We start from the raw sequence: 13,733 nt of genomic DNA, 5'->3' as shown, positions 1-13,733 counted from the left end.
CACAGAATAATAATAAGTACTACGTACAGAAGTTTTACTTCGCGAAGGTATTTAAAAAAAATTATGCTCAATGTCATTAACAATATGGTGTAATTTAGCCTGTCTCAAGAGTCAAGCACCATTTTGTTGACAAACGTCAGTGATCGGTACTGCGCCGAAGCTATAGGGCTGACTTCGGTAAAATGATGTGACGTGAGGTGCCAAAAGTTACTTTGGAATCTCTTCTAAGCGGAGTCCGTTCTACCACAGAATAATAATAAGTACTACGTACAGAAGTTTTACTTCGCTGAGGCAACTTAAAAAAGTACATTCTGTGTTTTTATTATTATTTAGGCAGTTAAATACTGCACAGTATTAAGTACACCATTTTCTTTATTTTCTTCCGTCATACACAAGAATACGCGTGCGTGAGTCAATGTTCGCTCGTATGTGAGGCCTTGTCGAAAAGTATCCTGTAGGTGGGCCATCGTGCGTGTTTTGTTTTCGATGTAAACTCGCGGAGATGAACAAGCCTGGTACTACGCACGCAATGTAAACTGTTTACATTATGTCGTCGCTGCTGTCATCATTGCTGTTTGAGCAATGTGTTCTGTTTTTGGGCATATTGCTGCAACGCCGGTTCGCCCCCTTGTCACATCTCCCTTTAGTTTCTGTGAGGCGAACCCGCGGGCGAAAATCTACATATTTATGACTTATGTGTATCGTACCTCGTGTGATGTCGCTTCTGCACAAGCAAGAACAGAACCTCGGGCCTAGCATTGGGCCCGGCGATGGTTCGGTATGCGTCAAGCACCGCCTGTAGTTCGCTGTTCATGACCTGACATTACAAACACACATTAGATTTTCAGGAAACAAAAATCATAGATTAGTATACATATAGCTGAACTTGGCTTCCAAAATCAGTCTCCTTGTTGTAGCAAAAGGTCGCTCTGATGTCAGAATTTGCAACAATATACATAGTAATAACATTTTATTAAACATTTAAAGGTATTTGTATGTACTTTACTCGTAGTAGCGAATTTATTGTAATTTATAATATTAAGATTAATCAAATAAGTTGTGTAGTCTGTGTGTAACATTTTATGAAACCAGACTCTTGCAATAAAATTTTTGGTTTTGATGCAGAACGTCATATACGCAAAATATCATCGCGAAAAAATTGGTATTTTGGTTTGCAAAAGTGACCTTTTGAGAAAGTGACATTCTGCGAAAGTGACTTTTTGAGAAAGGGACCAAATTATTTTCGTTGACATCTTGCAAATATGACCTTCTGCGTCAGAACGAAATTTTTACCTCAATTTCTTAATCAAAATTAAATGCACTTACTTGAGCAAATTGTCCCTCAGAAACACCATCGCGGAAGACAAAGATCTTCTTGGGCAACGCTTTCTGGTGAGCGCGGTACACTTTCAGGTGTTCCACCATCATGTCTTGGAACTCGACGATCATCTCTTTCTGTACGGAGTAGAAAAATAGTTTGCTAATATATCACAAGAAAGACTGAAAGAAATAAATCGTTGATGACTCAAACAGAAATTGTAAAACTCTTAAGAATAAGAAAAATTGGCATGCAACATGGAGTAAAACAGTAAGCTGTGGATCGTATCTTATTGTGCAATGATCATTTCCCAGTATACTGGGTTATAACCTAGCTTGGCATTTCACCACCATTTTTAAGTTTATTATCAATTTCTAAATACAAATTACTAATACAAAATCCCGTTAAACCCTCGTGATAAGCTAAAAAAATGCTTGTTACGAGTGGGTTCACCACAATAGACTAGCGGCGGCGGGGAACGAACATAACCGTTTGGTTATTGTCGATTTTAACTACGAGAGAAGCGTGGGCAGGCCTCCCACTAGGTGGACCGACGATCTGATGAAGGTCGCGGGAGGTGCCTGGATGCGAGCGGCCCAGGACCGGTCTTTGTGGAAATCCTTGGGGGGCCTCCCCCAGTCCAGCAGTGGACGTCTTTCGGCTGAAACGAACGAACGAACGAGAGATGCACCGTCGCAATGCAAACCTACCTATATATTAAAACAAAAGAACTTACCTTGGGCGTTTGAATACTGAGTTCAATGTTATACATGAAGCATTTTGGATCGATCGAAGCCGTGACAGCGGCAATGCTCGGTATGTTGCTCTGAAATACAATTTACACGTTTTATTTGTTTATTTTCCAATTCAGAAGCGCAATATACATTTAACAAAACGTGCATACACATCATGCATTTACCTAAGTATGGTCGATCACAGACAAGTGGCAAGATATTTGCAATGTTTTTTATTTTTTTACTTTGCAATACGACTTCCATAAATGTTAAAAATGTTTAACAGTCTTTGCATAGATAGCGCACACAATGGACTAGTTTCGTTGATTTGCTCAAATATTTGGACACGTATCTATGATCAGCATGATGCTGAATGGATGCCTTTTAGGTGACACGTTTCTTATTTTATTAACCTTTGGTGTGCTATTGAGCCGCGCAAAACTGCACCCCCCAACTGCTAAGGTTTCGCGCCGGCAATCGAGCGCGCGCGCAGTGTTGTCGAAATATTCAAATTGTTCAAAATAATTGTTAGGCACACACTAAACTGATTGGTGTTTCTTAATCCTAAATAAATAACGAATCTTATGCTATGTATGCTAATCATAAAATGTCGTTTATTTATTTTCCACAGACCCTTGAACACAGAGTTGCTGTCAAAATTTCACTTATTACCAAACATGAACGATTTTCAATAAACTCTGCTAACCAATTTTTGTTTCACTTTATGTTTTTACATACTGAAACGTCTGAGGAATTCATTGTCCAAAACAGTTACCGATTTCTTACAGTAGAAGACCTATAAATATCACTTTGAAAATGACAAAAAAGATCTACAATTTCACCATTTTGCATTTCACAACACTGTACTTTGGACTTTTATTTGAACGTATTTTTGTCAAAACTAGACCGCGTAGAGGCTTTTAGGTTCGTAATTATACATTGATTTCTGTATAAAATATATAACATGTGCTTAATTATTACATTTATATAGCAAAACAGTCTAAAAACTGAAGAGGAGGCATTTTGACACTACCTTTCTTAGAATATTTTTTTCTCCGTGTTGTTCAAGTCTATGCTGTAGTATGTAGATTGTGTGGCAAGCTTGAAAAATAACCTTTCCTACCATATATTACACTACTATACCTTTCATAGACAATATTATTGAAAAACGGTTAAATATTATCAGGTTTTATTTAGATTTTGTGTGCATGTGTGCGTGCCTTGTCTGCAGTGCTCATCTGCTTAGTCTCAGATCTAATCCAAGATGGCGTCCTTTTGTAGCTGCCTATTTGCTTTGTCTCAGATCTGGGCATAGCAAGTATACGCCTGTATGCTTTGGCGCAGATCTGTGCATGTATATAGGATGTTCATTTAGGAAATAAGACACGGAACAGCAGAATTAAATCCTTTATTTTTATTAATTTATAATAAAGATTTATAAATAAAACCATTCAGTAAATTATATAATCAATATTTATTGTTATATATCACGAAATAATATTTATAAAGTAGTACAACGGGGCTGTTAGCCGTTGAGGAGTGCCCTCGTGAGAAGACAATCCTGGCTGCAGCAGCAGGTCATGACACGAATCAAGACCCACTGTCTATACAGAATGCATACTATAAACTTTTACGACGGAGCTGTTCGCCGTTGAGGAGTGCCCTCGTGCGAAGACAATCCTGGCTGCAGCAGCAGGTCATGACACGAATCAAGTCCCACTGTCTATACAGAATGCATACTATAAACTTTTACGACGGAGCTGTTCGCCGTTGAGGAGTGCCCTCGTGCGAAGACAATCCTGGCTGCAGCAGCAGGTCATGACACGAATCAAGTCCCACTGTCTATACAGAATGCATACTATAAACTTTTACGACGGAGCTGTTCGCCGTTGAGGAGTGCCCTCGTGCGAAGACAATCCTGGCTGCAGCAGCAGGTCATGACACGAATCAAGTCCCACTGTCTATACAGAAAGCATATATAAAGTTTTTACGAACAAGTCAAGGATAAATCATATTTATTTATTATTTGAATTATAAGACCATACTGTATATCCCTAACGGTTCGTCTCAATAAGTCGTGTGTATACGAGAAAAAATGGCGGACTTCGTTTCTATGTGTGCGTGTAATTCAATACCAGTTTGATAAAAAATAACGATTTTTGACAATATTAGCTACTTTTTGCAAAGAAAACTAGTGTAAATTACAATTATAATAAATACTCCTTCAAAAGTATAAAAGCATTTCGAATATTATGTTAAAAATACGCGTAAAACACTGAGAAAATTATCGTACCTTTACATGTCCTAAGGGATACTAATTTTTTTTTCGTCTTTTTCAGAATTATTTTAGAGAAAATCTTGGGAGATTTTTAAGTTATTGGTTCGAAATAAAGTAAAGAATTATAAAAAGTAACATTTACTTACCATTCTTATAGATTTCGCACAAATATCTTCGTTTTTTTCGGAGCACTAAAATCACACGTCGCCGTACTAGCTTTGCAATTTGAACATCATTTTTTTACTGAATGACAGTTTCAATTTGAACGGGTGAATGTTGTTTATGGTTGACTATTTTATTGGGAACCGAAAACAAGGAATAAAACACGTAAGTTATTTGGAATAAGAGTTATATTAACGCAAAAGATGACCAAAGTAGTCTTGTCTTAGATCTGAGACATAGCAGTTGACGAGGGTTGCACAGATCTGAGACAAAGCATAGGAGAGGTTAATTTCTATCTTTTGTTTTGTTGAAGTTTTATTTATTTTTTAATTTCTCTGATTGAGATGGTTAGTAAATAAGCCAAGCAAGTAAATGAGGATGAGACGGTAAATACTCACCATTGCCAACTGTTAGCGTGCAACATTAAGTTAGCACGTTAATATACAGGGTGTAGTAAATAGACCGGCGGAGATTTGGTAGTGATACCTTTGACAAAGATACTCCAAAATAACTAAACATAATTTATGTTAAACGAAATTATAAATTTTGAGTATACAAGATATCTTTTTAGGAAAATCTATATAAATAAAATGAATTGATGTTCGTTAGTCTGATTAAAACTCGAGAACGGCTGGGCCGATTGAGCTGATTTTGGTTTTAAAATGTTTGTCGTAGTCCAGGGTAGGTCTAAACGGTGAGCAAATACGCGCGCAATATTGTTTTTCTGTGACAGACAAAATTCCACGCGGGCGAAGCCGCGGGCGGAAAGCTAGTAAGTAATAAAAAGTAATTTGCTAATTAATATCAGCCTTCTCAACCCTTTGGCGTGGGGAGTATAGGCCAAATCCTCTATTTTGTCCTTGGCAAACTAGAGTAGGTTGTTCTCCTGCTGTGGAGACTAAATGACCTGACGATGATGATCATACCTACCCGTTTAAGAATATTTAAAAAAAACACTTAAAACACCGAAAATGCTGTACATTTAAAAAAACTTCACTCTGCTTAATTACATGAAAGATCTCTGTCCAAAGCTATCACTACCCAAGCTCCGCCAATCTACTCACAGGACACTGTATTATGGGTTTTATGATGAGTAAATGAAGTCTTTAGCAAGTAAGCCCACACAATTAAATGTATTTTTACCTGTTCGGGCGACGGGTGAGTGACGTCAGCACCAACAACCATAACGCCGCCGTCTCGGAGACACTTCGGGATACTGGTCTTGTCCAACGCTTGGTTGATGCCCATGAGCTTGGAATTCACCTATAGAAACAAGAGAAATAGAAATATACAGAAAAGGGTAGTACTACCCAACTTTGGTGAAACAAAACGCAGCCGCAACAGCGTATTACACTTGATAATTTCGACTGGATCATCCAGTGTTTAAGTAGCTAAGATGGAAGAGCAGTCGGCAGGCGAAATCGTGGGTTCGACTTCCGCCTTAGGCAGTTCGATTTTTTTCAATTTATTTATAATAGATACAGAATAACATAATATCAATACATGCCAAAATAGATACAGTATGACCTTACACCAATACAGGAAAAACAATGACTCAAAATACTTTTAAAATAACCAGAAAAAAAGACTACGATATGCAGCCAGAGCCAGAAAAATCAGTGGAGGATCGTACTTATTCTTTGAAGTAACTCATTACTATTTAAGTAAAAAAAAACCTGGTCATTTGCTATATTTGGTTAATTAATTCAGTCAACTAGTCAGTTAACACTGAAAAACAGAACCTACAAGTGACGTCAAACGTAGGTATTCTCTCTCATACAAAACTATGCAAAACAGCATTTGGACTTCTTTTAAAACTCTGTTCTCTCTTGGTCTCTGAACACTCGTATAATGTCAAAAAATTAATAAAATGTCTGTGGAATTAGTAGGTTTCTCAATAAAATATGACATTACCTTCAGAAGAATATTGCGGGCAGTTTGCTGGTTCATACGCGTTTGTATAGTAGCCTCCTTGATGCATTGGGTCAGGATACCGACTTCTCTTTCAGCGTATTGTTTGACCTGAGATGAGACAAAACACAATTAAAAATCTATAAGGGTGTCGTTTTTTGTCATTTGGCTACGTAACCCTAACAAAACGTAACGAAAGTAGCGGGAATTACAAAACTGAAAGAAATAAGTAAGGGTAGAATCATTTTGAGACGATTATTAAACTCGATTTCATTTGAAGCGTCGAGTCATGAGTGTGGCAACTGGATGGGTAGCTTTGTTTATGTCACCGTAAAATTGTTAATTCTGACAGATTATAATAATGAGACTTAGTTACATTACAATCTAACCTAACCTACTGTTAGTTTACAATCTCACTCGTTATATTATAAATTGACGGAGTTTACAATTTCACGTTCACACATTTACATCCCTACGCACATAACTAATATCGAGTAAATCAAACGAATATCGTTTTCACTTTAAAAATCAATAGATTAAACGAGTATACCAAGTTTTTTTTTAAGTACTCACTATATTACCCTATGATAGTAGTCGCGGCCCCTGGAAGAGACGATGACGAACATGAAGTTGATCCCGTCTTTGGTAGCGCCTAGGAAGGCGCTATGGAGATCCCTCAATTTAAGGTCGAAGCGCCTTATGGCCGGCGGGGACACGTTCATACCCATCTGTCTTCCAACCGACATCATCTGGAATAGAAGATTGTTTATTCAGTACTGGCCGTGTATTCATGCTGAGTGACACACGGCACCCACTTTTCAATTACGACCCTGTGCCTCAAAGGCTAAAAGGCCGAAGCAATTTCGTAAAAAGTGTGTCCCCTCTCCTTCATGACGATCGGTCAAAAGAGAGATGCAGGTTATGGCGCGAGAGAGCTGATCTCCCCTGCCCTTTTGTCCCTATGTCTGAGAGTGCTCCACCTGGACATGAGCTCCCCTGGCTTACCTGGAAGTCTTTAAATAGACTTCGGACGCAGGTTGGCCGTAGTAAGGACAATCTGGTCAGGTGGGGATTCTTGGATGGCTTAAACATGGAGTGCAGGTGCGGTTTTGTTCCCCAGTCGATGAAGCACCTGATGTCATGCCCTGAGCGCCCAAGCAACTGCACTCAGGAGGATTTGATGAGTGCTACTGACAACGCCACTCTTGTGGCGGAGTTTTGGGCTGACACTGTATAGATTTGTTGTCGACACGAAAAGAAGAAGAAGTACTGGCCGTGTGGTTTAGCAGAGTAGATTAGAGCTACCCACTTTTCCCGTGGATGGCGGGAAGGGAACTAAGGGAGAAATATGTGAACAATAAGCCTCCCCAATCCATCTGGCCAGAATGGGAAATGTAGGCCAAATCCTTCATTTACCTCTGGCAAATTACATTTTCCTGCAGCGGAGACTAAATGATGATGATTCAGAACTAAAAGCTGCCCGTTCCTCACTCGAGAAATTATTGATGCCCCATAAAAACTTTCAGCGGCGTATGTGGTAGCGGAGGACATCCACCCGCAAGGTGTACAGACGAATGATAAAAGTAGCAGGAAAGCGCTCGATGCAGCCGCTACCAACCGGCCAAACTGGAAATCATTGGAGGAAACTTATGCAGCAGTGGAGGTCCTGTGGCTGAAATGATGATGATGATAGTATGTCTTCACTCAAGAACTTATTACAGCAATTTTCTTTAAAATACGGGACTACGCCCACTTCTCGTTCCCACCGCTGCAACTTCTGTGTAGCCAGGATTTGGCCGTCAATAAAATCCCAACCAGTGAAGGTCAAGTTTGTCCCGGGGGAAAGTTATACTGTCATTGGACCCGCAACCTAATTTATCAGAAGAATATAAAGGAGTTCAAACTATCTTGAGCAGTGTCTACACTGAGCTCTCTGCTTTTTTGCATCGCTGTGGCACACTTACACCTCACCGCAGGATTTTCTTTTTTATTCCTTGTAATGTACTTTTTTTTTTGCTACTCCTGTGTTTATTACTCTTACTTTTTGCTTATTATTTTGCAAATAAACCTTATATCTATCTATCTATCTCTTTATAATGCCAATAGAATGTGTCGATGCAGCTTACCAATCGGATGATGTTATCGAAATCGCATCTATCTGGCTCAGTCTCCACCGCAACGATGCCCCAAGAAGTCAACGCTTCGGGCTTTAGCACGCGTTCGGCTATCCATGCCCCGCGCCTGAAAGACAAATCACCTGATTTTACGTAGTTATCTAAACGGGACTATTCCCATCGCTCGTTCCCACCGCTGCAACTCCAGTGTAGCCAGGATATATGATTAAATAAATTCTAGTTAAGCATTTTGTGTTTTATAAACCTAGTTATCTAGAAAAGTGTATATTTAGCACATAGCACCTTACTTAAATACATAGCTAATGTATCCTTTCTGATTTTTGATATTTTGTGAAACAGCCATTTGACATTAGCAAATTAATACGAAAATACTTAGGCTAGGTTGCACCATCTTACTTTAACTTTGACAAACGTCAAAAATCTGTCAAACTCCATACAAAAAACACCGGTTATCGCTATAGTTACGGTCAAAGTGAGGTGGTGCAACTCGGCCTTAAAATAATAACTTCAAACTATGACAGCACGAAAAAAGTACAGTCAGCGTCGAATAGTTCGTTCAAATAGTACTTTGGGTGTTCAAATATGGCTTTCGGTGTCCCAAAGTAGGCAATAAGTTCGCAACGCGTCTTTGCTAGTTTTGTTGTCAACTTTTTGGCCACTTTGGGTGTCACGAACTATTTGAGGCTGACTGTATACAGGGTGTTAGGTAAATGGGTATATGAGCCGACACTAGTCCATGTAAACATGGGCATATAAATGGTATGGTGAAGTCAGAAATTTGATATCATCATTTTATTTTTTTTAATTTTCTTACAAAATAAATTTTATTAAATCTGATTTGTATGAAAAATAAAATAATTAAAATGAAGATATCAATTTTCTGACTTCACCATACCATTTATATGACCATGTTAACATGGACCAGTGTCGGCTCATATACCTATTTACCTAACACTACAGTTGCCGCGAATACTCGCTATTATTCGGTATTCGGCATTACTCGACATTTTTTTGATATTCGTCGAATACCGAATAATAGCTAGTATTATTCGGCATTCGACGAATAGTCGTCTAAAATAAACTTTTAGTGACCAAAAAAACTAATGAGTTAAAAATAATCATATTTTTATTATTTTCCCTAACAAAACAATACACAATATCAATTATTATTTATAATATGTACCTGTGCCTATCATATTCATGAAATTAAATTAGTTAGGCTTTTTAATTAATATTTAAAATCCAACAGAGGCAGATTGTGGTACAAAAAATCATTTTTTTCTGCACGTTCGGGAGCAAGTCGGTTTCGTTTTTCCTCGTAAATTAAACCTGCCTCGGAAAATAGTCTTTCTGAATAAACAGAGCTTGCTGGTGTGATTAAGAAGCATTTAGCAAGCTTACTTAATATAGGAAATCTATTCTTATTGGTACTCAAAGTCCACCATTCATATGGGTTTATTTTTCTGTCAGCCTTTGCTAATGCGATGTAGTGGGCGATTTCTTCAGCAGTGGCATTCTTGGGGTGCTCTTCAGTAGGTTGCTCTATAGATGATTCTTCAAAACATGCCTAAAATTTACTACATATAATATTTAGGTAGGTTTAGGTATGTATAACATGAAACAAATTTCTTTAACTTTATTGTTTTCTTTTCACACAACCTTAGAAGAAATTAGAAATAATTTTAATATTTTTATGTCGAATAGTAATGTCGAGTTATTCGACTATTCGCCAAAGTGAATGGCGATTAATCGGTATTCGACTATTCGCTATAACCACTATTCGCGGCAACTCTACCTAACACCCTGTAGATCGTTTCATCCACTAAGACGCGTCCCACCAATTTTTGGTCGAGGGAAGCGCGGGGTGCGGGGAGTTTGATCCGAGCAATCCGAGCGTCATTATTGTAGTGTGCGTGCTCAACTCATGGATAATTTAGCGTGTACCGATAACACTCAAACATTAGCGGAAAAATGGTGAGGCGCGTCTTCGTTGATGAAACGATCTAAATTTGCTGTACGGACATAAATGCGGTTATCATACCTTGGCTCAACCGACTTCCCTCCTCCCACTTCTAGCCTCGGAGGGTGCAGGACTTTGGCGTCGACCGGATAGAACTTGTCGGATATGTGCAGTCCAAACTTGTGGAAATACGGGTTGTGCGCATAGTTCATCTGAAAGCAGAAGTGAAAGTTAACATACAAATATTAAACTTACATCCCCTTACTCATAATATAGGTAAGTTACACACGCAGTTTGTTGGATTACTCATAATGCACCAAGTACATCATGGATAACTATCTACCAACATTTTCACATTACTAATTTAATTGGATAAAACAAATAATAATATGTAATAAGTATGTATTTACAAAAAAAAAGTATTTAAGTATGTTTATATCCGTTGTTTAGTACCCATAGTACAAGCTTTGCTTAGTTTGGGACTAGAAGCTCAGTGTAAAATGTCCAAGGATATTTATTTATTTTATTTTTCTGCTGTTTGTGGTGTACATTTAAGTGTATTTATTTATTTGGGGACAGTACACAGCACAATATCAGTTTAGGTTACTTATGTTTTTGTAAAATTTTGTAAGCCAATTATGACTATCCAACATTTAAAATTTCTACCTTCTCGTTTCATTATACCTAAGTGACAATAATATGGATTTAAATTGCTTATTTATTATGAATAACACTTCCTCCCCAAAAAGTCTTATACTATACTGGTCTGCGAGCACTAGGGTGTCCCTTATATGGCCGAAAAAAAATTTTTTTTAGATGTTGAAATGCATACCCTCTATTTCTTTTCGTACTACTCAGACATACTTAAATACAAAATTTCATCTTCCTACGTCTACATTAACCCGTGCCGACTTAGCTCTGAAGATTTTGAAAAATGCTGGTTTTACCCCTTTCGTTATGTAGCTAAATCAATTAAAATATTTATTTTTTATAAAATATTTATAAAAAGAAGATAACATTACAGATCAGACAATATATTTTACTTTTGAGGGACCCTTTTTTACATTCTGGATACAGATTTCCATGCTCCTGAATATTGGCCTGATTTTTGCTACACTGTGCGTAGCAAAAAAAGCTTTTGCTCTTCCTTTGCAGTGATCAAACCATGAAAATCTTGCATAAGCTTTATAGCTCTTTCAGCTGTATCATTAACTACCCTTAAAGAAGCACTTTTTTGCCTATAAATAGGCAACATCTTTATCTCATATAGAAATGTGTCTCAGGGGGAAATTATTATCAATTTTCAATCGAGAAAATAAATGTATACTCTTGACAGACACAAAACCACTCAATGGTTTTCCAGCAACAATAAATAAGGCAGTATTATTATCAATTCATTAAAAACAGGATAAAAAATTAGTACAAAGTCCTATTTACCATAGAAATAATCATACCTTCTTCAGATGGAATGTATCTCTTCCCAGAATCATACATACTCTCTCTTTGTACTTTTACTACAATATTGACGGTGTTTGTTTATGACCTTCATCATCAAAGAGTGATAAAACGGCAATTTCTTCTGATATGAAGTACCAAAGATGTTGACTAAACTTGCTCAGGGCTGCTTTGGAAATCAATTTGTCAACACTCTCATATACCTTTTGGAAAGTGGATGTCAAGAGTTCCTTAAGGCTTTCCTCAGAGCTGGTAAGCTGGTCGTGATGTCCTTGCGTTTGTATAGAATCTTGCGTAGTAAGAGATGACGATAAACCTCCGAAACATATTTGTTATATTTTTTATTTATTTATTTATTTAATTTTCTTTGTCTTGCACTTTCTACTTTCTTAACTAACTTTTTGTCTACACCTTAACACTCTGGACGCCTTGGTATTATTTGTTTTTGTTAAAATATTTTATTTGTTTTTAAATCCTCCTCACCGCGGCGCTTATAAATCTTGATTTTTTTAAATATTTTTTCTTGCAACTCCCTCCAAGCATGGTGAAGATACACAAGTTTTTTTACACAGTTAGGCTCTGGTAGGATTTATAGCTTTTCCCAAAATATAATACACTCCTGAATGATGAGATTAGAGGTTTCAATAACATTTAATTAACTTCGCAAAATATGTTAAAAACTACTGCAAAAACTTGACGATTAACGGTAAATTTGTGCCTATTATTTGATAAATTTACGTCCCCGACTAAGAAAATACTTTTTTTATTGCTTCTTAATTCCACAGCCATCTTCTAAATGTCAAACAATAGGTGTTTATCACGAGATCAATTGAGAACAAATGACAAATACCGCGAATACGCACCGCTACTGCCGCGCAACATGTTTCGATGCAAGTCGGCACGGGTTATCGTACTCCAAATAAGGTAAAAATTTATTTCCGAGTGTTTTAGAGGCAAACAAACAAAACTAAGACCTATGCGTTACAAATTTAAAACTTTGAAAAATAAGGGACACCCTAGCGAGCACGTTAAATTTTGTCCAATGACCCCAAGCTACCCATCCTTATCGCTCGCGCGTTATTATGTTGCTATCGCGCTCGCACACTCACTGCGGGCGCCCGTCGCACAGTCGCGGTCGGGCCAATCTGGAAATCATAGGGAGATGACTATGTTCAGCAGTGAACATCCTGTGGCTGAAATGATGATGATTGATGACTTACACTGGTGATGACATCCTGGATCTTCTTCTTGCGCTCATCCGGCGGAGTGGCCGCTTGCCTGACCATTGTGGCCAGTTGCAAATCGTTCAGTTGTTTGTTCTGGGCCTAAAACAAGTGTCAATGTAAAATAAACTGTATGTCCAAGTATAGATGTATGACGATGACGTGATAAATAATATTTGCATTTATAATTTACCTGTCCGTAAACAACGGTCAGCAACTCCATCGGATAGTAAATTGTTTTCTCCCTCGGGCCCACCCAGACGCAGTTCAGGTCAGGATACCTCAGCCTAAAATTTTTAAATGATTTTATTATAACATACATATTATAGTTGTTGCAATTCACGAAAGCGAGTGAGCTTTACATGTGGTTAATCACATCTGTACACGCGACAATGTGTGCGTGACACAAGAACCTGTACGGTTCATAAAAAATAAAAAGAATAGATTTTTTTACAACAAAATTATTAAGATCATGGCCGTCAATTAGCCAGATTCAACGAGTAGAGTAATAATGTCTCATATACTGAATACCTGTATTATCATGACATAAATAAAAT

The 13,733-nt window shown here is 37.7% G+C and overlaps 1 protein-coding gene across 3 annotated transcripts in view; it reads right to left on the bottom strand.

The window, feature by feature from the left end:
* The window catches only part of LOC135072643 (protein argonaute-2-like), a 40,140-nt gene that overhangs the window by 11,713 nt on the left and 14,694 nt on the right, over positions 1 to 13,733 (bottom strand). For all 3 annotated transcript variants that reach the window (XM_063966649.1, XM_063966648.1, XM_063966650.1), the window contains exons 10-19: positions 13,370 to 13,463; positions 13,174 to 13,278; positions 10,580 to 10,710; positions 8,530 to 8,644; positions 6,985 to 7,152; positions 6,407 to 6,514; positions 5,636 to 5,755; positions 2,055 to 2,144; positions 1,327 to 1,455; positions 708 to 817 (exon numbers count right to left, since the gene is read on the bottom strand). In XM_063966649.1, coding sequence (XP_063822719.1) covers positions 708 to 817; positions 1,327 to 1,455; positions 2,055 to 2,144; positions 5,636 to 5,755; positions 6,407 to 6,514; positions 6,985 to 7,152; positions 8,530 to 8,644; positions 10,580 to 10,710; positions 13,174 to 13,278; positions 13,370 to 13,463 — 1,170 coding nt within the window. The remainder of the gene's footprint in view (positions 1 to 707; positions 818 to 1,326; positions 1,456 to 2,054; positions 2,145 to 5,635; positions 5,756 to 6,406; positions 6,515 to 6,984; positions 7,153 to 8,529; positions 8,645 to 10,579; positions 10,711 to 13,173; positions 13,279 to 13,369; positions 13,464 to 13,733) is intronic.

This window comes from Ostrinia nubilalis, chromosome 6 (assembly GCF_963855985.1).
Source record: "Ostrinia nubilalis chromosome 6, ilOstNubi1.1, whole genome shotgun sequence".
NCBI classification, from domain to species: Eukaryota; Metazoa; Arthropoda; class Insecta; order Lepidoptera; family Crambidae; genus Ostrinia; species Ostrinia nubilalis.
The sequence above is the reverse complement of the archived record's forward strand: the minus strand, read 5'-3'. Positions and strand labels throughout refer to the sequence as shown.